This window comes from Enhydra lutris, unplaced genomic scaffold, assembly GCF_002288905.1.
Source record: "Enhydra lutris kenyoni isolate GAN:26980312 unplaced genomic scaffold, ASM228890v2 scaffoldscaffold40, whole genome shotgun sequence".
Classification (NCBI taxonomy): domain Eukaryota; kingdom Metazoa; phylum Chordata; class Mammalia; order Carnivora; family Mustelidae; genus Enhydra; species Enhydra lutris.
The window spans coordinates 649,650-676,259 of NW_019154124.1; the positions used below are offsets into that span (position 1 = coordinate 649,650).

The 26,610-nt window shown below is 40.4% G+C and overlaps 1 protein-coding gene across 1 annotated transcript in view; it reads right to left on the reverse strand.

Annotated features, from left to right (window-relative positions):
- Positions 1-914: 914 nt before the first annotated feature.
- LOC111155323 (STARD3 N-terminal like) overlaps positions 915-26,610 on the reverse strand; it is a 52,359-nt gene continuing 26,663 nt past the window's right edge. The window contains exons 2-9 of the mRNA XM_022515464.1: positions 25,452-25,719; positions 19,101-19,178; positions 16,359-16,436; positions 13,713-13,766; positions 13,482-13,599; positions 13,180-13,275; positions 2,796-2,871; positions 915-1,657 (exon numbers count right to left, since the gene is read on the reverse strand). Coding sequence (XP_022371172.1) covers positions 2,813-2,871; positions 13,180-13,275; positions 13,482-13,599; positions 13,713-13,766; positions 16,359-16,436; positions 19,101-19,178; positions 25,452-25,676 — 708 coding nt within the window. The 5' untranslated portion in view covers positions 25,677-25,719 and the 3' untranslated portion in view covers positions 915-1,657; positions 2,796-2,812. The remainder of the gene's footprint in view (positions 1,658-2,795; positions 2,872-13,179; positions 13,276-13,481; positions 13,600-13,712; positions 13,767-16,358; positions 16,437-19,100; positions 19,179-25,451; positions 25,720-26,610) is intronic.

Consider the following 26,610-nt stretch of genomic DNA (forward strand, 5'->3'; position numbering starts at 1 on the left):
CCTGGTGTGGTGATGGTGTTCTATTTTCTCAGGCTTGTTTTATCTATGTGCTCTCTCAAATGTGGTTGATTCGTGGAAAATGCTTGAAGTCAAACCGGTCCCTGCTGGTTGGGGCTCTGCAAGCATTGGCTTTGGGTGTTGTAAGATCAAATAAGGACAGTTAAACCACAACCAACTAGCTCACTTCCTAAAGGCCACAGCTAATAGAAAAAACATATCCATCACACAGGCATGCTCCTGCTGTCAAACATACTCTCAGGCTGTGGGTGAGGGTCCCCTATTTTATACTGAGTTCATTCCAAGTAGCTGCTATGTGAGTTGGGATTGTATGACCAGGACTGTCGAGATGCTGCTCCCTCAGTCCACTCCGATGACACTGTTCTGAAGGAAAGAGCATGCACACTCCTTGTAGTAGCACTAAGTGATTCCCGACATTCCACCAGGATCTGCGCTTTTCCGTGGCAGGTGATTTACTGAGGCTTCCATTTTCAGTCTCATTTTGTCAGTGTAGGAAGGGTAACACGAGATCCTTGCCGTGAAGCTACTAGCACAGGTAGACTGTAGTCGACACAACAGCAGGTGCGTCTTTCCTCACAAGAACACAGACATAGAGAGGCCCTGAGTTCAACTATGTCACTGGATGTCACAGGCTGAGTCATCTCAGTGCGTTCAGTAGAGTCAGGCTGAGCCAGGCTCCACAGAAGACATGCACATCAGGTAATTGTGCGGGGGGTGGGTGGGGGGACCAGACCTGATCCGACCTGCACAAAGGTCACTTTCTAGCCAAACCAGCCCCAGTCAGTACTCACAACTGAGTTTTTCTTGAAGAACACAATGAATAAGGAAAGAAAACTAAGAGACACAGTGTCTTCGCATGAAGCATTAAGGGAAATATTCATGCTGGAAAGAAAGAGTTCACAATATAATTTAGTTTATTTTAATGCAAATTAGTCACACAAGGAGAATGATGGCAATGATTCAGACTGTGGATTCAAAATAAGAGTCTCACACTTTTTTGATAAGAAAGATGCTATTTCATAATGAAAACAATACAAAAATGTCTGGTTACCCTATACATGTGCTCACATTCCCTCCTGGCCCCCTTTGGTAATTGCAATACTGCAAGCCAAATACATGATGAAAAACAAGAAAAATAAAATGAACCATTTTGATATGTTGGTATTTATTACTTTTTAAAACTGTACAAAGAGCGCATAAGCGTGAGTTAAAAAACACAAGGGAAATGTTGGATGTTAAAAAAGAAATACAAAAGAAATCTGAGACATGAAACAAAAAATTCCAAATTGCGGATCAAATAAAAAGATATTTTGCTTACTAAAAAAGTGTTATTCCAATATATTCAGAAGTCTTTTGATCAGGAATATAGCACAAGACTTTGCTCCCACTATTCATGAACAGATCAGACTCAGTCTCACTGGACACGGGATGGATCATCACATTATCTTACCAGCCACAGGCAGGTCCTAAATGTATGTGACCTGGTACAATGTCTATGAGGTATTACAATAAATAAATTCTTTATTAACTGTTCATTAAAGTCAGCAGTGGATGTCACCTTCAACTTTCGATAGCAAGACCCCAGCTCTGGTCCTTTTTTTTTTTTTCCTCCAGTGACTTTCAGTGATGAATTTTCACACTTGGAATAAAAGAGAAGAACGTAAAAATATTTGAGCTGCAGTGTTACAAAGTAAAGCGCTATGCTTTGCCTTATGTTTTTATGAGAAAGTCTGTGTGCTGAAGACGGGCTGTTACAGATACAAAAAGACCTGGGTGTGACCACACAAGAATTTATCATAAGGCATATTAAAGCTTTACTATTCACAGGGCCCCATCTCAGCTGCGTCTCAACCACAGATGCAGAAAGCATGTCTCGAGCATATGGGGGCGCTGGGGGTGGAGAAACAGGGTCCACTCACTGGCCCAGGCTGCTCTGTAGCCGGTCCCCACCTGTTCCCGCTGCTCGGCAGCTCCGAGTCAGCCACCACTTTCTTCTGTCCTTACAAAATTAGGCAAAGCTGCTGCTACTACAGTTCACTTTGTGTTTATTTGCTGGCATTTCTGAGGCGGAAGTGATTCCCTTTGATGATCTGAACAACAGGCCCCACATTGAGGCCCATCACCTCCTGCTCTGATTGGACCACACGTTTTCATCTTAGAAGCTCCACAACATGTGGGGGACATCGGGGTGCAGGGCCCAGGAGGACCCTGGTACCAGACTGGGCGGGCCTGAGTCCCAGTTCTGCCCCTTGCCTGCTGTGCTGCCTGGGATGGTCACTCACCATTCTAGGCCCACAGGCTCAGATGTAGACAGACACTCGGTCCCCACATCCCATCCCAACTGCTACCCTCACACAGTTATTAGGGCCTGTAACTGAACAGCATCTGACATGGAGACATGCTGGCTAAGTAAACAATAATGAACTCGTCCTTATTCTGTAGAAATGTAGATGGTAACTAGACTAGTTAGATGGCGATCACACTGTAGTGATTTGTACCATATACAAATACCAAATTCTAATGTTATACACCTGATACTTACCTGTTATATGCCAATTTTACCTCAAAAAAAAAATTTGAACTCTGAGGTATTTTTCATACTTTACAAATTCACATCTATGCAAAAGAATGTTAAATTTTACATGAATAAAATTATAAATTCATGTGACTAGGATAAATCTGACTATATATTTGTACTCATATTATTGAATTTGACCTTGAAAGTACCCAAAGAAATGATCCAGTTTTTTGTTACACTTCTACTTTCAAACACTTACTTTAACAAAAGTAGTACTCATAGTTCCAAAAGTGGTTTTTCGCTGTCCTGTTTTTCTTCAGCTTCTTCCTCAGATCCTAAAAGGTAGGGAAAAGGGAAGGAGAGAAAAAAATGGTGAACCTTATATCATTCATACATTCGAGCCCACCATTTCACTCTGGAATTATTTGTTTAGGAAGTATGTCTAACGAAGTGATATTTGTTTTTCATTAAGTAGATTTTGCTAAAAATGAGGGAAAAAAATCTAGACGCCTGAGGCTAGAAGAAAAGTTTAAAAATTATTTTATTTCCACAAAATATTTCATATCCACTTGCATTATGTAGTTCATTACAGCATGGAAAATGCACATTTTATAAAGTAAGAGCAAATACATAATGAAAAGAACTATATCCAATAGGATCATAATTACAAAAATAAAAACCCAAGTACATATGTGCCAATCAGAAAGCCTACAAGAAAATAACCAGAGGACAGAATCATTTCTGGATATTCCAAAATGTGTACAACAAGCTGACTTTGTAATTTTTAAATTATATATTTTTTTTAAAAGGGTCTAAATAAATACCTTTATTTATACCCTTTGTACCCATAATAATAAATTATGTGGAATTACAAACACAAAACCAGCAGAAGGACAAACTGCTGTCTACACTGATGTGGCACAGAGTGAAGGACAGGTTCTGTGATTGCTGTTCTGTGCACATTTTTATAAAAGCATGTGATACTCTCACAGTCAGGGAAGGAACACAAAAAGGGATCCGTGGAAAGACAAGGTAGCAGGTTAGGGATAGAGCCGACTCACACACAAAGGAGCAGCCTGCCTCACTGTTGCTTTCCTCTGGTCAGATACCACACCTCAAACAGCACATTTCTGCTTCTGAGAATGTCTGCCTCATTAGAGCCAAGAACTAAGTTGGTACAAGAGGACAGTTATAGCAGAGAATCTTAAGAAAAAATTGTACCCTATGTCTTAACCTCATAAATGTCACACGGCTCAGGTTAAGCTTGTGGTAACACTCATAGATGAAGGTATAGGGGTTGGAAGGCTTCACTTTTCATCCTATTGAATTGCTGTAAATCACAGTCACCCTGGGGCAGACTAAATGCCTTCTCACTTTGAAATGAGTCTAAGGCAGATTGTCATACAAAGTCTTCCTGCTTCTGGACTTAACTGTCCACCTGTCAGACAAATGGCACTTGAGCCACAAGAGCTGACTTGTCTGGTAATTATTTGGGAGTCCTAAATAAAGCCAAACTTTTAATTAAAACATAGAATATGTATGTTTTACAAAATTTAAAAATAAATGCTAGCAAGGCCATCTTGTTATGGTCAAGTGAAGTTAACAAATCTCCTTGAAAAGCAACTATAAAACTGGACTCGATGAACAAAATTAACCATTTCAGCAGTTGGGCAATGTCCAAAATACACAACAATCAGAAGTGATTTTGCTTGAAAAACTGCAGATCAGAAACAACAGTAGTGCTCTTGCCTGGAGCTGAGCCCATTCCTCACCACCTCCCAATACCCAGCTCCACGGGCATGAAGACTTTTCTAAGACAGGATGGCCCATGAGGACTAGCAGTATAATTACACAGTGTAAGGAGCTGGGTTAATCTGGGAAGGCAGCGATGCGAAGGTAAGCTGACAAGCTGCGTGGTGTGTAAGCAGAAAGGCCCAGGGCTCTGCTGGTCTGCGGCTGGGGTCACTCCTGCAGCAAGCATGTGCTCGGCTGAAGCTGTGTGTGTGCTTAGAGAGACTCAAAAGAGCCCAAACCAGCCGCACACTTCCTGCTTGACCCTGAGGCTTTGGATATATTGCAGAGGAGATGTGAAAAGACTCGGCAAATAGTACAAGTAGAGGAAAACTTGAAATTCCCTAAAATCTGAATATGCTACTCAATATAAACACATAACTATCTGTCAGAAGATGGAGGTCTTTATTTAAATTTCCAGTATGATTAATGTATACTGCTATATTTGTTTCAGATGTACAATATAGTGATTCACCAATCCCAAACATTACTCAGTGTTTATCCCAATAAATGTACTCTTAATCCCGTTCACCTATTTCACCTATCTGCCTACCTACCTCCCACTCTGGTAAAAAGTTTGTTTTCTATATTTAAAAGTCTGTTTTTTTGTCTTTTTTTCTTTCTTATGTTCTACAAATGAGTGAAACCATATGGTATTTGTCTTTTTCAAACTAATTTATTTCACGTAACAGAGGCTGGAAGTCTTATCAAGGTGCCTGAGCACAACCTCCACCCAGTCACTGGCTATGACTAAACCATGTAGACACAGAGGTGGTCCCTGGGGAGCTAGGCTTAAAAATAACAGACTAGAGCCACTGAGAGACACAAACTACAGGGGACATAATTTCACAGATTTGGCCTAAGCAATTTTTTAAGCAAAAGAAGAACAATAAAAGCAACCTTTTGGGGAAAAAAGTCAGACTCTAGAGTTGCTACAATGTTTTTTCCACAAAATATTTTTCAATTAAAAAAAATAAAATAAAAAGAAAGGCAAAGAATCAACAATTGGGTGGTGGAAACCCTGACAATTCAATAGAAACTGTCTCTGAGTGTGTCCAGGTTTTTTATTTAGCAGACAAAGACTTCAAAGCAGCTATTATAAATATGTTCAAGAAAATATGGAAAGCCATGTTTAAAGAAGTAAAGTATGACAATAATAAATGAACACACAGATATTCTAAAGGATGCAATAAATTATAAAAAAGAAAAGATTCTTTAGAAGTAAAATGTAGAATAGAAAAAATATAATAATTTAAGTAAAGTATTCTCTAGAGGAGTTTAAGAAAATATTCAAATTGGCAGAAGAAATAATCTGTGAACCTGAAGATAGCACTGTATGTTATCCAAGCTGAGTAACAGAGGAAAAGACTGAAGAAAAAATGAACAGAGCTCAGAGGCCAATGAGATAGCATTAATGGAATGGGACTCCCAGATAGAGCAGAAGAAAAAAAAGAACAGGAAAAATGTTTGAAGAAACAATGGCCCAAACTCCCTTATGGCTAACACGTCCAATATTATTGAGAAATAGTAATCTATAAGTCTAATAAAGTAAAGGAATACCAATTAATATATATACAAATATATTCACCTAATAGGCAACCTTCTGAAAGCCAAGAGTGCATGAAAATAAATACATAATACATCAAATCTCATAAGAGGTTGCTAAATGTCTAGAAGAAAATAGCTTTAAATACCTACATTAGAAAAGAAGAAAAATGTAAACTCCAACATGGAAGAGAAGAGCAAGCTAAAATCTCCCAAACACAGTAAGGGAAATAAAAACTGGAACGGAAATAACTGAAATAGAATGCAGAAAAACAAGAGAGAAATACCAATGTAAACCAGCTGGTTTTTTGAAAATATCAGAAAGTTTGATAAACCTTAACCTAGAGTTACAAAGAGGGAAGGAGAGAAGACACAAATTACCAAAACTAGGAAAAAAGAACATCACTATCAATTCTGCAGAAATTAAAATATTAGGAATATTAAATAAATTATTAATTAAATATTAAATATTAGGAATGATTAATTAGGAATAATTAAATAATTAGGAATTAAGATATTAGGAATAATTTATGTCAACAACTAAGTAATTTAGAAAAAATTATGAATTCCTATAAATTCACAAATTATCAAAGACTCCAGAAGAAATAAAAAATCTCAATACATCTATATATAAAAGGTAAAGAAACTGAATGAGTAATTAGAAGTCTTCTCACAAAGGTAACTCTTGTTCCAGATGGTTTCATTGATGAATCTATCAAACATTTAAAAGAGAAATAATATTAATCACTCATAAGAAGAATTCATTCAGAAAATAGTATGTTTGGAAAGACTTTCTAATGTATTCTATGAGGTCAGCATATTAAAGGTAAGGACATAACAAGAGAATTATAGACCAAAAGGTAAACTATCATGAGCATATGTTTTATATCTACACATAGGTACAAACATTCTCAGGAAAATATTAGCAAATCAAATCCAGAAAACTACTACTGGATTATACAACATGACCAAGTCGGATTTATCCTTTATATATAAACAGTTGATGTGATATACAGATAGTACTTAATATGCGTCATCATATCAACTGAATATAGGATAAAAACCATACTATCATTCAACAGATGCATATAAAGCAGGTGAAACGTTTAATGTTTATTCATGAGGAAAACTCTCACACTAAGAATAAAAGCAAACTTCTTCAACCTGATCAAGGGCATCTGTGAAAACCCACAGCTGACATCATACTTAAAGCTAATACTTAAAGCTGAAAGACTGACCACGTCCCCCTCCAAAGACCAGGAACAAGACAGGGTGTGTGGTCTTGATATTTCTATTTAACACGGTACTACGGTTCTAGACAGTGCGGCTAGAAAAAAAAATAAAATATATTTAACAGAAGAAAATTAAAAGTAAAAAAGTCTTTAACCACAGATGACATGATCTTGTATGTAGATAACGCCATGGAATCTACATGTACACAAAACCAAAATTAGAACTCATGAACAAGCTTAGCATTGTCACAAGGTACACATTCCATATACAAAATATCAGTTAGATTTTTATATACTAGCATGGAAAACTGAAAATGAAATTAAGGAAACAATTCCATTTACTATAGAACTAAAAAGTATAAAACGCTTAGGAATTACCTTAACAAAAGAAAAGCAAAACTTATATGCTGAAAATTACAAAACAATGCAGAGAAAAATTAAAGGGTATCTAAATAAATCCTGAGAGGGTCCATGTTCATGGATTAGAAGATTCAATATTGTGACGCCAATTCTTCCCAAATTCATCTATAAATCCAATGTAGTAGGCTTTACTCACAAAAATTAACAAGCTCAACCCAAAATTGACATGAAGACCCAAAAGACCTAGAATAGACAAAATAATGTTGAAAAAGAACAAAGTTGGAGAACTGATGTGGTCACCCTACAGAAGCAGTTGGGGGGGCACACCCAAAATTTGATTTGGATGATGAGACTGATGATGCCGCACACACAGAGGGTGCGGAAAGCTTCATCACTGATACATGAGGTCCTGGGGACAGCACAGCGGGCCTTTCAAGCACAGGCTTGCAGCACCTGATTTCAAAGCTACAGAAAGATTAAGTTACAGAGTAAGGCCAGTGCAAAGAGAGCATACAGGTCAGTGAAAGAGAACTGAGAGTCCAGAAATAAACCCTTACATTTATGGTTAAATGGTTTTTGACAGATGTGCTGAGTTAATTCGGTGCAGGAAGGGAAAGTCTGTTCAACAAACTGTACTGCCACAATCAGATATTTGGAAGGCAGAAGAATAAACTTAATTCCCTACCTTTTCCATACATGAAAATTAATTCACAATGGACCATAAACTTAGTGGAAGAGCTAACACTATAAAATATTCTAGAAGAAAACATAGGAAGGATACAAGACTAAGGCAAGAAGTTCTTAGATATGGCTGCAAACACATTATCCATAAAAGAATATATTCTGATAAACTAGACTTCATCAAAAATCAAAACATGTGCTTCAAAAGGTTCCATGAAGAAGATGAAAAGTCTAAAGCCGACGAAAGAAATACTTGTACATCATTGAAAGGACTTTTATCCGAAAAAGGACTTTTATTTATTTTATCTAGAATTTCTAAGGAACTTTTACAATTCAATAAGGAGACACACAACATAACTTAAAAAAAAAAAATAAAGGTGGTAAAATAGACATTTCTCCAAAGAAGACATATGACTAATTAATAACTTCATAAAAAGGTTCTCAAGGTCATCCATTAGTCCTTAGGGGCAAATGAAAACCACAAGGAAAGAGCACTTCAGACCTGCTCGAATAACCATAATCAAAAAGCCCCTGCCAGGTATGGAAGAGTACATGGAAAAACAAATCCTTACACACTGCTAAAGGGAACGTGACATGGTACAGCACTTTGGAAAACACTTTAGCAATCACTTGAAAAGTTCAACAGAAACTCGTCCTAAGATTCAAATCAAAACCACATTGAGATACCACCTTACACCACTTAGAATGGCCAAAATTAACAAGACAGTAAACAAGTGTTGGAGAGGATTTGGAGAAAGGGGAACCCTCTTACACTGTTGGTGGGAATGCAAGTTGGTGCATCCACTTTGGAAAACAGGGTGGAGATTCCTTAAGAAATGAAAAATAGAGCTTCCCTATGACCCAGCAATTGCACTACTGGGTATTTATCCCAAAGATACAGATGTAGTGAAAAGAAGGGCCCCAATCTGTGCCCCAATGTTTAGAACAGCAATGGCCACGGTCGCCAAACTGTGGAAAGAACCAAGATGCCCTTCAACGGACGAATGGATAAAGAAGATGTGGTCCATATACACTACGGAGTATTATGCCTCCATCAAAAGGATGAATACCCAACTTCTGTATCAACCTAGATGGGACTGGAGGAGATTATGCTGAGAGAAATAAGTCAAGCAGAAAAAGAATCAATTATCATATGGTTTCGCTTATTTGTGGAGCATAAGGAATATCAGGGAGAACATGAGAAGATGGAGAGGAGAAGGGAGTTGGAGGAAATTGGAGGGGGAGACGAACCATGAGAGACTATGGACTCTGAGGAACTAACTGAGAGTTCTGGAGGGGAGGAGGTTAGGAATTTGGTTGAGCCTGGTGGTGGGTATTGTGGGGAGGGCATGTATTGCATGGAGCACTGGGTGTGGTGCATAAACCATGAATTCTGGAACACTGAAAAGAAATTTAAAAAATAAATAAAAATTAAAAAAAAAAAAAGGAAAAGAAACTCGCCCTAATACCCAGTGAGTCCTCTCCTAGGAATCTAAGAAAAATAAAAGCAAATGTCCCCAGAAAGACATGCACATAAAAGTTCATAGCACGATTAGTCATGATAGCAAACATAGCCAACAATTCCAATGTCTAACTACTGATAAAGAAAAGACTGTATGTCCCTAAAATGGAATAGTATCAAGTCACATAAAGGAATGAACTACTTATACATGCCACACCATGAATGGCTGTCAAGAACATTATACTAAGTAAAAGAAGCCACATGCAAAAATTACATATTCTATGATATTGATATTAATTGTCCAAAAAGGGCATATTTTCAAGACAGAAAGTAGATCAGCGGTTTATCTAGGACTGGAAGTAGGAGTGAGGGTTAGTTAAAAAATATTTTTGGATGATAAAAGTGCTCTAAAATTATACTGTGATATTGGCTTAAAAGTATAAATTTACTAAAAATCATGCAATTGCATATTTACAATGGATCAATTTTATGTTTTCCAAATTATAACTCATTAAAGCTACTCTTTTTTGGGGGGGGCACCTGGGTGGCTCAGTGGGTTAAAGCTGCTGCCTTCGGCTCAGGTCATGATCTCAGGGTCGTGGGATCGAGCCCTGCATCGGGCTCTCTGCTCAGCAGGGAGCCTGCTTCCCTCTCTCTCTCTGCCTGCCTCTCTGCCTACTTGTGATCTCTACCTGTCAAATAAATAAATAAATAAAATCTTAAAAAAAAAAAAGCTACTCTTTTTTTTAAATCAAGGTTAGATGGTATCTTCAGCGGTGATGTTTTAATACACTTCAAACTTTTTAATAAAAAGTAGAAAAACTATGTTTCAAATCTGTTGATTGCACATCGAGTGACTATAGAATTGATCATCTAAACGAGAACATTTCCAATAGATCAAAGGAGTTCTAATAATAACTACATGGAACCACAGGAGTCAGCCAAGACTGTCCAGGGCAAACCAGCATGTATGCCTGGTTGCTATTAGAAAGTTTAAAATTATAATTACAGTGTCTTTCTCTAGATTTGCTTACCACAGATTGTATTATGCAACTGAACTATTCTTCAAATTAAGTCTTTTGATGATTTACGAGGTGGCTACCTTTTTCTCAGCATCACAACCGGTTCACTTTTTTTCAGCTGTCTGACTCCACATAACACCTTCAGCCCAACTGTCTGACAGAGGATTGTGGTTCCTTGTTCCTTCCAGTGAATACACAGGGAAGCAGGACACAGACCAATACGCAAAGCGGCAAACACACCGCAGTTATAACCCTTCAAAGTACATCTAACAAAAGGTGCTAATTTTCCAAATCTCTATGATAATAAAACTCAACCCATCCCTTTACAAGGAAAAGTGCTAACATTTTAATTTTTGGTGACTTTGATTTCTTTCTCTTCTCATCCATTCCTTCCACAGCTATCCATCTACTCTGTGCCGTTGCCTCACTAGGTGCTAGAGAAAGAAAGTCAGGAGAAGGCCAGCAGTCCCCAGACACCCTCTCCTCCACCAGGGGCCCATCAGAGCTGGATCCGTCCCAGAGCAGCAGGAGCCCAGATGTCCTGTTTCATTTGTAGCCACTGGCCAAAAAAGCCCACAGTGCTTTAGAGTCGAATCTTATGTTCTAGGAACCTTATTCCAATAATAGTTTTAATTTTAATAACTTCCTAACTTGATGGTCAGACAATGAAAATATAATACAGTAAAGTCAGTCACTTTGAACACTCCTTCTCTGCCTGCTACTCACCTGCATTTTGTCTTGAACAAAGCACAACACCCTGACACTGTTTGTTCTAGCTCAGCAACTTGATCCAACGAAATGGTAATGCTGCCAACCACCACTAGGTGGGGGTAAAAGTCAGAGGCAGGAAGACAACCATAGATTCAGAACTAGAAAGCTTGAAGAAGAATGTCTAAGTGGTATTCCTCCTGTTACTATTCTGGTCCTCTGAACTTCTAACTAAGTAAATACATTACTACTAAAAACGTTTATTACTCTTAGAAAACGAAAATCTATATGAAAGCACGAACAACAATGTAAACTTCCTTTTTTCAAAAGGAGTCCTATGACAAAAAAAAAAGAAACCTCAAGGAAATAATTCTCTTATGAGGTAAGCAGAAGTTTAACACTTATTTCAGTTACTGTTGGCTGAAAAAGAGATCTTCTGCTAGCTCTTATCTGTATCTTATCTAACTCTATGCTTTCATGGTTTAATCTGCTTTTAGATCCAATAGCAAGAGTCCAGAATATCAAGTTACTAAGGGTTTCCCTGACTCACTGTCCCATTGCCATCCCTCTGATCTTTGAGTCTTTCTGCCTGGAATCTGCTTTACTATCGTGTGTGTGTGTTTCATTACTTACTTAGGGTCAATGCTGGGAATAACATAACGCAGTCTCTAACTCAGGTTTCTAGCCCAGTGGTGGAAACAGTCCAGGTCAGTGCTGAGGGCAGTGCAGCCAGCACACATGACAACGTTGGGGAGAGTTCCTAAGGAAATGCAGAGAACACCTCCCAGCAGCCAGGGGATGGGGGTGGGGTGGGAGAAGGCTTCTCTCCTGGGAGTGGAGAGTAGGACTGCAGAGCAACAGTGTGAAGGATAGAGAAAGCACGCTGCCGAATGGCCTGAAGGTTAAGGCACATAAGGTCTTTAGCAAAGTTCAGAAGAGAACACAAGGAGATGCTACGGGGAGGTTGGACAACTCTAAGTGAGGTCAAATGGTGCTTGCTGCTAGACCAAGGACCCATCACTTCCTTTATCCTTTTTGCCACTGAAGGATTTTGAACAGAAGAAGATGGGATCAATGCAGCCTTTCCATAAATACTGAGAGGCCCCACATGGATTAGCTGTGAGCGTGGACTCCAGCACTGAGCCAGGGTTCAAATGTGAGCTCCCCTTCTCACTCTTTATATGGCTTTGCACAATTACTCCCTTCCCTGTGCCTCAATCTGCTCATCTCTGAAATAGGCTCCTAGAATGGATTGAGGAACTCGTGGAACAATGCAGTGTTCTATGTCCCATGGTGCTCTGGTGGGGTGGGGAGAGGCTGACTGAGGCAGTGAGACAAGAGCTGGTGCAGGAACCACAGCAGAAAGAGCTGAATGGAAGGTGGGGGAGACAGGACGTGGTACAAAGCAGGAGACACAGGAGGCAGGAACACAGAGGATGGAAATGGCAGGTGACCGATGGGATGGAGGCCTGAGAAAGGGCAGCTCCCCAGGGAGGCTCTGGTCTCTGTCATGGGCAACCTGGAAGACACTGCTCCCTCTTACACAGGGGGTCCTGGAGGATGGTCAGGTGAGGGGATGACAGGGAGTAGGAGAGCATCAAGACCCCCTCCCCTGCTCTGTCTTCTGAGATGCAGATCGCACATCACAGGGTCTGTGGCCCTTGGTTACATTTATTTTACACTCTGGGTCTCACCACAGGTCCCATAGCAAGGCCATGTCTCAATGCCTGCTGTGTTCAAGTCTGCTCAGGTTCTAAGAGTAGAGGGGGGTAAAGGAAAAGGAGGGAGGGCCAAGCTATTGAGTGATGGATGAAAACACAAATGGTAATCACATTATTTTACCTGCTTCAGATTCAGGAGGAGAATAAAACTGACCATCGGAAAGACCACCAGGTATAAGCGCTGCTCTCTCTGAAGCATCCTGAACTATCAGGAGTCCTGGAGGAAAAGAAATTCAGTTGCTGGGATGATGGCACAATTCTGGGAGCTTCTTGGTAAGGTTAACCAAAAAAAATGCTGTTATCATTACATTAAAAAGAAGTCTTAGCAAAAAGCTAAGCTCTGTTCAAATCATGACTACCAGAATCTTCCTTCTAGCCTGCTCCCTAACCACTCTCAGGAGACTAACCTGGCGAAACACTTACTGTTTTCCTCTTCTGCCTCTTGAGGTAAGACTTTGAAATCCAGGAACCACGTCTCAATCCAGGCAAGGAGAAATGAAATGATGGGCAGCACGTAGCCGAAAGCCCCTTGGGAGAAAAGCTGGAAGGACAGACGTGACGAGGAGAGGGACATGCAGTTACCGGGAGATCACACTGGAAAACGAGGCTTCGCTATTATAGACGATAATTGTAAGAAAACGTGGGAGGCTGTACCTTTGAGAGGATCACTTTTGCGAGTAAAAAGGCACTGGTCACTGCTGTTGTCAACTGAAAGACACATAATCCAGCACCATTTGAATTAGACATTTGACGTTGGGAAGGCAGCTGCTCCCAAGACACCCGTCTGAGCAAGAAGCTTCTAATGCCTGGAAAAGCTCTGCCAGGCCTGGCTCCTGCCCACATCACTCTGTCTCTAGCTCCTGAACATGCACTGGGCCTACGTGGGCTTCTCCATGGTGTCCCATCCCTCCCTGGCTGCTGGTGCTCTCCCTCCTCCCAGGGTCTAGCAGGCTAGAGTATTGGCAAACTAAGTTTCGTCCCCGACAAGGTGCAACAGGCAAAGGCAGTCTCCCCACAGAAGGGACCCCTGAAATGCAGAGGCGGCGCTCCCCCTACTGGTTGGGGACCCAGAGATCATCCCCAGGACCTGGGCCTTGTCTCTCTATCCACCAACTAGGATTCCTAGTTAACAGGAGAGCTTCCTGGAGTGATGCCAACAGTAGCCCGACTCACAGCATGGGGGTCGGGGGACATCGAATGTGAAGCTCTGTACGTATTAACACAGCTGCAGAGTCAGTATTTGTTAGCAATTCACAGCGTGTGTACACACACACCCCAGTCAAAGTAAGCTATCTGGAAGAGGAGGCATTTTACATTCCGACACTCATTAACTTTATAGGCTGACATTTAGTACCTTTTCAGGTACTAGGTGAGTCCTCCTTCCAGCTGCCTGATCCCTCACTGCGAATGTTTTTAAAACAAAAAATCAAAAATAATCAAATGGATGTGCTAATCATGATTCATCGCTTCATAACTTGGTTTAGATATTGAAGATACTTGGGATGCCTGAGTGACTCAGTTAAGTGTCTGCCTTCGGCTCAGTTATATCCCAGGGTCCTGGGATCAAGCCCCGCATCGGGCTCCCTGCTCAGTGGGGAGTCTGCTTCTCCCTCTCACTCTGCCTGCTGCTCCTCCTGCTGTGTGTTCTCTCTCTCTTCCTCTCTGATAAATAAAATCTTCAAAAAAATTTTAAAAATTTAAAATAGATATTGAACATACTTCCTAAAAAGTTCAGACATTCACTGAAAGTCACTCTCTCCTCTGAACCAAATACTGAGACTGACCGTCTGACAAACACTAGTGTACATTAAGGAGATCTGGAGTAGAACGTCTTAAATGGGACGGCTGTAGAAAACTGGGAACGGACAATCACAGCAGTTTATCATCAGCAAAAATGTATTCAGGAAAGGGAATCAAGTCTGGCTAATACTGTCAGCCTACAGCTGAGACACATTAGCATGGGGCTCAGCTGATGTCTGATGTCAGTCCTATGATACTGTGGGTGCTCGGGAGAGACGCCCCAGGCCAGTGCAGCTCCTGGTGGACTGTGTCTTAGAAGGGAGTCTGTCCCTCTTAGAAGGGAGTCTGTCCCCAGCTGGGCAAGCCATGCGGGCCCCCACACACACCCCAAGGCCTCACTCCAGGAGCAGGACTACAGGCACTCCTAAGCAGGTCTCTCCAGCTGGGGGAGTTCAGCATTCCTCCCCATACACCTGCCTTATCAGAGTGCTCCAAAGGGTGAGTATTCAGACATCTGTGAAAATGGCAAAAATAATTGAGGCAGAATGGCTTATAATTTTTCTTTTAACCAGTTAATATTTACTGACAGTGAAGAGCAGGTGCCAAGCTCCGTGCCGGATGCAAGAAACAGAGACGAGCAAAAACACCACTGCCTTCGGGGCTTCTGGGTAGCTCAGTCAGTGAAGTGTCGGACACTTGGTTTCAGCTCAGGTCCTGATCTCAGGGTTGAGAGATCAAGACCCGCATCCAGCTCGGCGCTCAACTGGGAATCTGCTTCAGGTTCTCCCTCTCCCTCTCCCCCCTCCCTGCATTCTCTCTCTCTCTGTCTCTAAAGTAAATAAATCTTTAAAAATGCCACTGCCCGGGCGCCTGGGTGGCTCAGTGGATTGAGCCTCTGCTTTCAGCTCAGGTCATGGTCTCAAGGTCCTGGGATCGAGCCCCACATCGGGCTCTCTGCTCAGCAGGGAGCCTGCTTCTCCTTCTCCCTCTGCCTGCCTCTCTGCCTACTTGTGATGTCTGTCTCTCTCTGTCAAAAAAATAAATAAAATATTTAAAAAAAAATTAAAATGTCACTGCCTTCAAGAAGCCTGAAGGCAACAACAAAAAGGAGCATGGAACTTTTCCCTTTAATATTGAAGGGAGGGGATAAAATAGCAAGGAAGCCAATTATCAAAATAAGCAGAGAGCAAGTCATGAAAAATTACTAAGCAGTTTCAACCAAAGGGGAAATTTTCTAAGTATCTTTGTGCACCAGTGCTGATTTCACCACTCATTTGCAAAATGAGGTAGAGGGTGCACTGGTGCTTGGCCAAGAATCACTGCTGGGGCTCTATGTTCCTCATCCGGCTCAGTGTCCACCGAGACGAAGCTAGTTACTCATCACCACTGGAAAGAAGCCCCAGCTCAATGAACCTCCTGAAGGGTGAAGGCAGGGGACTCAGGAAAAGCTACCAGAGTTCAACCCAGAGGAAAAGCGCATTTCTCCCAGCCTATCCCTGTTGTGAGCAGGCCTGGCCACCAGCATTGGACGGGATGAACCAGCCACACAGACATACTCACCGCTATGGCCCACCAGTGGCGCAGTCTGCATACAGCATATGCAAGTATTAACACTTTAAATCGAAAAACTGCCAAGAGCTACATAAAAAAAAAAAGAAAAAGAGAAAAAAAAAGACAAAGTTTTGAAAAAGAGAAACAAATATCAAATAACTGAGTTTTATGAAGAACTCACCAGAGCATCTTTACTATTCCAATTTAACTGAAGATGGGCACTGGGTTGTAGACCCGTATTTGGATCTCTGCTTGAGAATCTATGCAGTATTGCCCAAATGAGAATTCAAATTCATGTCCCGTTAGCAACACAAGAATATATAATTACATGTATTATTTTTCCTTTCTGTTTGAGTGCACATATATTTCTGATATCCTTTTAAGACGAGAAAATGTTCTGAAAGTTGACTTTTCCACTCCTGGTATAAACACCTTTGGAAGATACCAGGTTCTTAGCAAAGTCCACTGTAAAGCTCTAGGTTATGGGGGTATTGGGACAGTTCTATCCAAGTAGCTACCACCCGGTTATTCAGGGTGGCTCTGGGACTTTTGTGAAACCCTTTATGTGTATTATTATCCCATGTAATCCCTTCCTTAACAACCCCATGCATCAGTTACTATCTTAATCCCATTATACACATAAGATGGTAGAAAAATTGTACAAGGTCACACAACTCCTTAGAGGGGAAGCCGGGACTTGAACCCCAGCGGCCAGACTCTACATCACAGCTGTCTTCATAATTCTCATCATGCAAGAAATACACATAGAATAAGATTTTACCCATTTTCCCTTTGGAAGGCATGCCTACTGTGAGCAGGGAGAAGTCAGGTGACTCTTGAGTAGTGCCTGAGGACAGGGGTCTGCCAAAAGTTCCTCACTAATCAATTCTGCTGAAAGGCTGGAGGCTAACAGTCTTTTCGAGGCCACTGACCAGAGAACTACACTACAATTCTTTTCCGTAAATGAAGGTCACAAGTTACGTTTTGTTTTTAATTTGCTGTTTTCATTAAAAATGTGTTTTCCAACAGTCTGCAAACTGTTTAGCTTCTCTATTAATTCCAGCTCTATCCCTGCTTTCTGGGTTTGGCAAAAAGGGAAGTCTTCATGAGTCCTCTATCTCAAAGTCTCCCAGGCCCCAAGGTTTCCTGGAGGCTGTGTCCATTTCCCAGGCCAGACATGCCAGTCCTTCCAGTCTAAACTAATGGGCCCTGCCTATTTGGCCATTACCACTGACTTCTCAAGCATAAAGGACAGACAACCCTCAGAGATCTGGCTGGTGGATTAGCCTGGTTTCCTGGCTGAGGCTATTTTAAGATAAATTCAGCAAGAGAAAGAAGAGAAAAAAAGAGAAATCAATCTTGCTACTTTATGTCAATAGTTTTAGGAGAAAGAAATGGGATCCAACATGCTCTGCCCCCAACTTCAATGACCTGGGGTGGGTCGAGACACTGCACCAAAGAAACTCAATTTCCTCATCTGGAAAAATGAGGGGATTAAATTATATTAGCGGTTCTCTAAATATTCTGTAGCAACCAAACACCCGTTCAACATAATCTTATTGGAAACAGACCGTACAGATTAAAACAAAACTACTTGGGTTACACAAGGCTGATGAAAGGGAACCCTAACCTCTACTTATTAGGAGTCCTACCTCCTTCTCCATACACACTTCTGCAGGTCCCTTCAGAAATAAAACAACAAAAAAGCCTTTCTAGTGTAGTTTGAAAACCACCAAAAATATAATTACTCAATTATTAAAATTCTCAACCAAAAATAATGATGATGGTAGTGATTGAGGATGGTTCTCTGAGCTCATTGCTCATTGGGAAAATGTTTTCCATGCATTATTTCATTTATTTTTCAGAACTAGGATGATCACATTTTACATACAAAAAAAACATACACACATACATACAAAAAAACTGAAGTTTAGACCCAATATATTAAAAGACATACAAACAGTGATAGTGCTGTGAATCAAACCCAGGTTTTTTCTGACTTTAAGTGTCCTGCTCTTCCTAACCATTACGCATAACAATTCTAAAAGTAATAAAACAAGTAGGTAAAATGAATTTAGAAGAATTCACTGTGAATATTGCCCACACTGCATCTAACACAACGTTAGGATCTGATTTACTTAGACCATCGACTATAAAGAAATACCAGGGAGGTATACCAAGCCCAGTGAGAGTCACAGCGTGTCCTAGAAAGACTGTAAGCATTCCTTTGAATGAAATGAAGGCCTCATCGACAGAGAATTGAATCTTTGCAATTCTCCAACTGGCTGGTGTTGCCCAGGATTACCAACAGTTCACTTTCCTCAAGAACTCCAATTACAGAAAAATGTAACATAGTATCATTATTATCAAAAGTACACTCACAAATCTATCTCAAGGCAGAAAAGGAATGGCATTTTCTTCGTGTTATTATATAAAATGGGGAATTTTCCTGTTAGTGATTAGGGTATGTCGCTGGCTTCTATGAAAAGAATGAAGGCTCTCCTCCAAGAAAAGCAGAATGGCTCCTTCTGCTGCCTTTTCTTATCTCTCATTAATCATGTCCTCCTTTCCTGTGACCAGACAATTCCTTATAAAGAGAGCACAAGTGCACTGACTGGGCCAGAAACTGAGGGGAAAGGAAGGCCAGTGTTGCAGTGAGGGAAAGAGAATGGCATAGAAATCAGAGGAAATTTGCCTGGGGGTTACAGATGAATCATATCTGAAATGAAAAGTAAAACAGGAAATACTTACAAATATATCAAAATAAGAGGAGTAGTAGTCATACTGCACCACCTCCTTCTCTAATGTGTTCTCAATGCCTCCATTCACCTGGGAAGCAGAGTGAGAAGTAAAAATGAGATTCATGTGGGAAAACAATACAAGAAAACATACAAGTAAGGTATTGTAAGCACTCTTCTGCCTACCTTCTCAGAACCCTGGAATGTTGAAATAGGAGGAACAAAACACTCCTAACTCAGACAGAAAAATGCCAGAAGAGCATTTCCCATTTCAATTCTTCATTCATTCATTCGACAAATGCATATGCATAATGAGAAACCATGCCTTGTCATTCCTACTTTGGCAAACTAAAAATGTTAAAAAAATGATCCTTTTTCTCTTCTAAGATAAAGTCTTCAATCAAACCAATGTATAATTTTAAGGAAGACAATTCACATTCATCCAGTTCTGCCCTCTCTGACCACACTCCACTGTTTCAGCTCCTGGAAGGCCAACAGCTCCTCTGATCTTAGCAAAGGTCAATGACACGAGATAGAAGTATAGATCCTCTCCCTGGCATTTGAAAATCCTGCACTCTCATCAACTTTCATATAGATATTTAATTTGATAGATAATGAAATGAGGGACAGACTAGACTATAACCATATGTGTAGAAGTTACAGTTAAATGATGAAAATCAGACCTAAGATGACAAACTTTCTGTCCTCTCCCAATTCTCCTATCAAGATGACTTTTAAGTGAGCAAGTTCAGAACTCTACATATTACACTTACAGAAAACATTTTTTTTTTTTAAATCAAGTAATGGAATGTGTGTCTGACAGTTAAGGCAGCACCCAAGCAGACACTAGAATTGTCAGGGCCCATGGATTAGGAAACATGACGTAAATTCCCATTTCCAGTCTGGAGTACAGACATTGTTTGTCCTCGCAAACTGATGGACATGATCTGAAAAAGGACAAAGTGAAGGGCGGTGGACCCAAGACCTGGATAAAGGGGGAGAAAATTAATAGGGAACATCTTTGCAAGGTTTGCTAACTGGTCAAACTGGAGTTAAAGTTCCAACAAAGAAAAAGGATCCTCTTGGCTTGGAAAACTTTAAAAGTATTTGCATTTGTTATTCAAATGAAAGTATGCCATAAACACCATTGGGTACTTTAAAACTCCCTTAAGGAGGTTTAGATTTCTGCATAATTTCTGCAGTTGCCTACTGACCTGGTTGAACACAGATCTTTACAAAAAAATAGAATGGAAAACTTGGGAGCAAAGAGAAAACCAATGTAGTCTTCTCACTGTTTCTCTCCAGATTAAGAAAACTTAGCACTATCTAAAATATTAAAAAAATGATTATTCCAGGGCACCTGGGTGGCTCAGTTGGTTGGGCGGCTGCCTTCAGCTCAGGTCATGATCCCAGAGTCCTAGGATTTGGTTCTGCATCAGGCTCCCAGCTCCATGGGGAGTCTGCTTCTTCTGCTGACCTCCCCTCTCATGCTCTCTCTCTCACTGTCTCTCTCTCTCAAATAAATAAAATCTTTAAAAAAATGATTATTCCAAATGATTTATAGCAAAGAGGGGTTCTCTAAGGCACAGAGACTACCCTCCTAGCTGAGAGAACAGCAATGAACCTGCTGATACAGTCTTTAATAAACAGCCAGTAGAAAAAGGGTTTCTATGACATCTGTACTTTAAAAGACCCTGACTGGGGGAAGGGGTCACCTGGGGGCTCAGTCAGTTAAGCAATCAACTCTTGGTTTCGGCTCCCCACATCGGGCTCCACCCCCAGCATGGAGTCTGCTTGGGATTCTCCCTCTCACTCTGCCCCTCCCCCCACTTGTGCTCTCCCACTCTTTCCCTCTATAAAATAAATAAATCTTTAAAAAATAATAATAAAAGACTCTGATTTTGTGTTACCTTTAAATAGAGAAATCTAAAATCTACATCTCTAGCTCCAACTTGTACTCTAAATTCCTTATTTCAAAATCTTTGTCTCAAAATGTGCCCCATAGACTCATCTTTTCATATGGAACCTCTTCTCACAGTTCTGATAGAGCTCGCCCCTTCTTCTACCTTCCATCATTAGAAATCTTAAGAGTCGTTTCTGGACACGAGGGATAATAAAATCAGCATATCCGTAAGTCTATCAGCATACTTATTTTTTTTATAAGATTTTATTTATTTATTTGACAGAGAGAGATCACAGTAGACAGAGGCAGGCAGAGAGAGAGAGAGAGGGAAGCAGGCTCCCTGCTGAGCAGAGAGCCCGATTGGGGACTTGATCCCAGGACCCTGAGATCATGACCTGAGCCGAAGGCAGCGGCTTAACCCACTGAGCCACCCAGGCGTCCCAGCATACTTATTTTTTATGAGCATGTCTCTCAAATCAGTTTTTTCCTTTCTATTCCTACTACCTTACATGGGATTCCTTTCATAGCTTCAGAGCCAATCTGTCCCTAACATAATCCAACTGGTAAACCACTGCCACAAGATCTTTATCAATTCACCAAGTATTTGCTGAACACTTATTGTCAAGTATGATCCTAAATACAATAAATTCTTTAGTAAACAAAACCGTATCTCTGTCTTTCTGGAACTTACATTCTAGCAAGGAGATGACAAACAAGAAAATAAGTGCTCTACAGAGAACAAAGCAGGAGAGCGGGACAGACAGAATGAGTAACGGTTGACTGCTCTGGGACCGGTGGTAAATGGAAGTCTTCCCTGTGGTGATATTTAAACTGACAGACACCAGCATGATAAGCAGTCAGACTCTGCATCAAGATAAAAGAAATGAACCATTTCGTGTAGAAGGAACAACTCATATGAAGGTCCAAGACTGAACGCAGCTTATTCCATTGTGAGACCAGGAGGCAAGTCTGGGATGATCTGGGTAGGCTGGGAACAGAGAGTGGGGAAGGAAGTCTGGACAGGAGCTATACAAGCCAAGTTAGGCAATTTTTATTCAAAGTGCCCTGCTAGGGCTCTGAAGGGTTATAAATAGAAAGTAGAACTACCTGATTTGTTTTTACTTTTAAAAGTCCCTCTAGAGGGCGCCAGGGTGACTCATTCATTAAGTGTCTGTCTTTGGCTCAGGTCATGATCCCAGAGTCCTAGGATCAAGCCAGACATAGGGATCCCTGCTCAGTGGGAAGCCTACTTCTCCCTCTCCCACTGCCCCTGCTTGTGTTCCCTCTCTTGCTGTGTGTCTCTGTTAAATAAATAAATAAAATCTTTAAAATGAAGAAATAAAGAAATATTCCTCTGGCTTCCATGAGGAAAATGGGTACTAGGAGGGCAAGGGTGGAAGCAGACAAACCAGTTGGGCCTCTGGTACAGTAGCTTGGAGGAGCAATAGCACCGGCTGGGTTGAGGGGGCAACTGTAGAAATGGAGAGGAGAGGTCACATTTTGGATACATTTAGCAGGCAGATCTGACAGAGCTTACTTTTCAACTGGATGGAGTGTGAGAAATACAAAACAAACACCCAAGTTAATCAAGGATACGTCTTCATTTTTGGCCTCGGCATCTTGTTTCCTTGAAGCAAGGAGGAAAATCAGCTAATGTGGAAGTCACATATGAAGACAAAATATTTTGGTTATGGTTATAATTGCATAGTACAGCTGGGTTCCATTACGACCTAAACAACGTTTGTGCGATTTCTTTTCTCTTTTCAAAACCAACGCCACAAGTCAGTATATGCGTTCCATCTCCTCAGCTAAACTTCAATTCTCATATGATTTTTCTGTGGAACTTGCCATACCTGAATCTGAAGCCTATGCCCTGGGACTCAGTAAATGTATAGATATGAAAAAAGAACAACGTATTTGAGTGATTAGAGAGTTATAGACAGACCACAAAAGTAAAGGGAGGGTATGTAGTGAAAAACCCAGGTCAAGACTGACAACTAAAACAAACAGAACTAGAAATTGAATGTTTAAAAAAAATTTAAAAATAAAAAAATAAAAGCTTGCTAATAAAAGACAAGATGTGCTATCCTAAAGATCATATATTCTTTTTTTTTAAGATTTTATTTGACAGAGAGAGAGATCACAAGTAGGCGGGTGTGGGGGGGAAGGAGACTCCCCCTTGAGCAGAGAGCCCAACATGGGGCTTGATCCCAGGACCCTGAGATCATGACCTGAGCCAAAGGCAGAGTCTTAACCCACTGAGCCACCCAGACACCCCAAGATCATATAGTCTTGTATGATCTTTTTATTTTACAACTGGGGCAATTTGAAAAGATATATATGTTCCTGTGTTTACTGCAGCACTGTACAATAGCCAAGATATGGATATGTCTATCAGCAGATGAATGGATATGTTATATACACACACGCGCGCGCACGCACGGAGTATTAGCCGTAAAAAAGAATGTGATCCTGCCATCTGCAACAATGTGGATGAACCTAGAGGTTATTATATGCTAAGTGAAATTAAGTCACTCAGAGAAAGACAAATACTAAGTGATCTCACTCACATGAGAAATTTAAGAAATAAGACAAATGAACAAACAAAAAAAGAGACAAACAGGGGTGCCTGGATGGCTTAGTCATTAAGCCTTTGCCTTCAGCTCAGGTCATGATCCCCGAGTCCTGGGATCGAGCGCCACATTGGGCTCCCTGCTCCATAGGAGGCCTGCTTCTCTGTCTCCCATTCCCACTGCTTGTGTTCCTTCTTTCTCTATGTCTCTCTCTTTCAAATAAATAAATAAAATCTTCAAAAAGTAAAAAGAGACAACCAAAAAGCAGACTCTTAAATACAGAGAACAAACTGATGGTTGCCAGAGGAGAAGTTGGGTAGGGTGATGAGTGAAACAGATAGAGGGGATTAAGAGGTATAAACTTCCAGTTAGGAAGTAAGTAAATCACAGAGATAAAAAGTACAGCACAGGAAATACAGTCAGCAAGATAGCAATAAGGTTCCTTGGAGACAGATGATGACCACACTGATTACAGGCCCTGAGTAATGCAGAGGAATGTTGACTCATGTTGTATACCTGAAACTGTGATAACACTGTTCATTATATTTCAATAAAAAATTTAATAGAAATTTTTATTTCTTAATTGCTAGGTCTGGTGATTTTTCATTTATAACATGTTGCACACAGATGAACACTGATCCCCTCTGATGTACAGAACAGTGTGCAGTCCACTTCACTTCCATTTCAATTTCGTTGAAGCAGTAAGAAAGGGGGAAAGTGAGAGTGTGATCCATGAACCCCACCACAGTTCTACCCCCATGATTTCCATCACTTAAAAGCAGGGAGTGATATTAGTGGTAAATCAACATATACTTTGATTTTGTGCTGTTATTAAAATAACTTTTACGTGAGCTCCCTGAAAACTGCTACTGTGCTTTCCTGTTAAATGATGGATTAGATTCGAAACTAGTTTTCAATTTTGGAAAACATGTTACTCCTTTGAAAAATACATTAATTTAAATATTGTCTTTAATGTATACATGTGGAACAAATAATAAAAAGAGATACTCTAAATTACTGTGTCCTATCACTGGCTTGTTTGATTCTAAACAATTCTTCCCTGTGAGGGAAGCATTCTGGAAGAGTTACCTATTTGTTGGTAAGGAATGTAAACAGAGCCAAGGCTTTGGGGGGAAACAGACATATTGGGTTAAATAAAATATATTATTAAAATGTATTTTATCTGTTTATTTTTACATTTATTAATATAGCAACTAGAGAACTTAATCATCTATGAGGCTTACATTATATTGCCATTGGACAGTACTTACTGGTCTAGATAATTTTATTTGGCAATATAACCGCAAAGACTTGAGGAGAAGGGGACAAACCTCCGAATGTTTCTAGAACATTTTTTCAATAAAATATTAATAATCTCTTTGTGAAAAAGTAAAGATTAATGTATGGAAAATCTTAAACATGGGGATTAGAAAAGTAGATGTAACATCTAAAATATATTCCAGAGGCAAGAAAAGGGCCAGGAAATAAATACTTTTGCCTTTGTGGCCCAATATTCAACTCAACCACTTAGCACAAAAGCCAGCCATAAACAATAGACAAACAGTAAGGGCAGGGCTGTGTTCCAATAAAACTTTATAAAAACAGGCCAGCTGAATTTGGGCCCCAGGCTATAGTTTGCTAACTCCTGATGTAGAGCAAAATACCATGAATTCAAATTCCAAAGTGAGTTTTAAATGAATGAGCTCTGCTTTAAAACATGACAGTACAGAACAAGAAAAGTCAAAATCAGCTGGAAAAGAGCAATATTACTCCCTCTGGAAAAAAGACAGTATTCACTAAATAAGAAAGAAATGATGAGAAAAATAAGAAAATTGTTTCTTGTGTCTCGAAACAATTCTTATGTAGAGTCATGGGGAAAACCACTTACATTTAACTCTATTATCCAGAGTAATGTTACAAATAAGAGGTCAAAGGTGACAAACAAACAGAAAGTCCTCCTGACATCAGATATCCCTTTCTTTTCCCTTCCTTCATAAGACTCGATCCTGGCCATGAGGTGTGTGGGGTTGATGGAATGAACATCGCGCAAAGAAGCGTGAGAGCTCTGGCTCCCTGTGAGAGCGTTCTCCATGTCTTCTTGCAGGGGGTTCATCCTGGAGGAGGGTTAAAGGAGCCTTTCTCCAACTTCACCATCCCTAGAGAGAAGAGAGTTTTGTGTTAAATCAGAGCTCACCTAAGACCACCATGCCACCCCCACCACTGGGCAACTGTTTCTCTGAGAAATAGTGTCTTAACTGAAGACATTTGTTCTGATGAAGACATGAAGAGAAAGTGAAATGAGAAGCAATTCTTGATGTTATCAATATTACAAAAGAGCTTTATTTCATTCAGAAATGAATGAAATAAAGAAGAATGCAATTTATAGAATTAAAGACAGAAGACAGGATGCCAACCACATCAAGAAGGGTCTCAGTGATAACCTGAAGGCTGGTTCCTTTGCTGGGCCCTGGAGAAAACCTCTCCAACTCTTGTCATTACTCCTGAACCAGGAATCCATTTCCTGAAAGCTCCCCAGAGAGTTCGTAACCAGAACGTGTAAACAAGACAGGAAAAATGTGTTTCCTAAAGAGGAATTGCTTTCCACCAAAGAAAGTATCTAATAAACTGACTTTAGCATTTCCTCATCACCTCATAATGAATAAGCATGTTTCCGGGTCTCTTCTCGGAAAAGAAGTATACTCACCCCTAAAGTTCAGCATTCTCCAAATACCTCTGTGCTAATTACACAAGTTACAGCTCTATCTAGAGATCCAGGAACCCCCTTCTCCAAGACCAAGATGTGCTTCTACAATACAACTAAAAGATTAGTCACCTAAGTGGTCTGATCTCTTCATGAATGATGCAAAGTCATGAAACAGTATGGTAGATGGCATTACTGTTTGCAAAACATTCCTGCTTCCCTCCTATAGCACCTCTCCCCATCGGAGATTCTATACCCCAGGCTCTACTGACCTCGTGTGCCTTTCTTTGGCCAATTGAATGCAAGCAGAAATTCATGTGCCACTCTTTTTTTTTTTTTTTTTAAA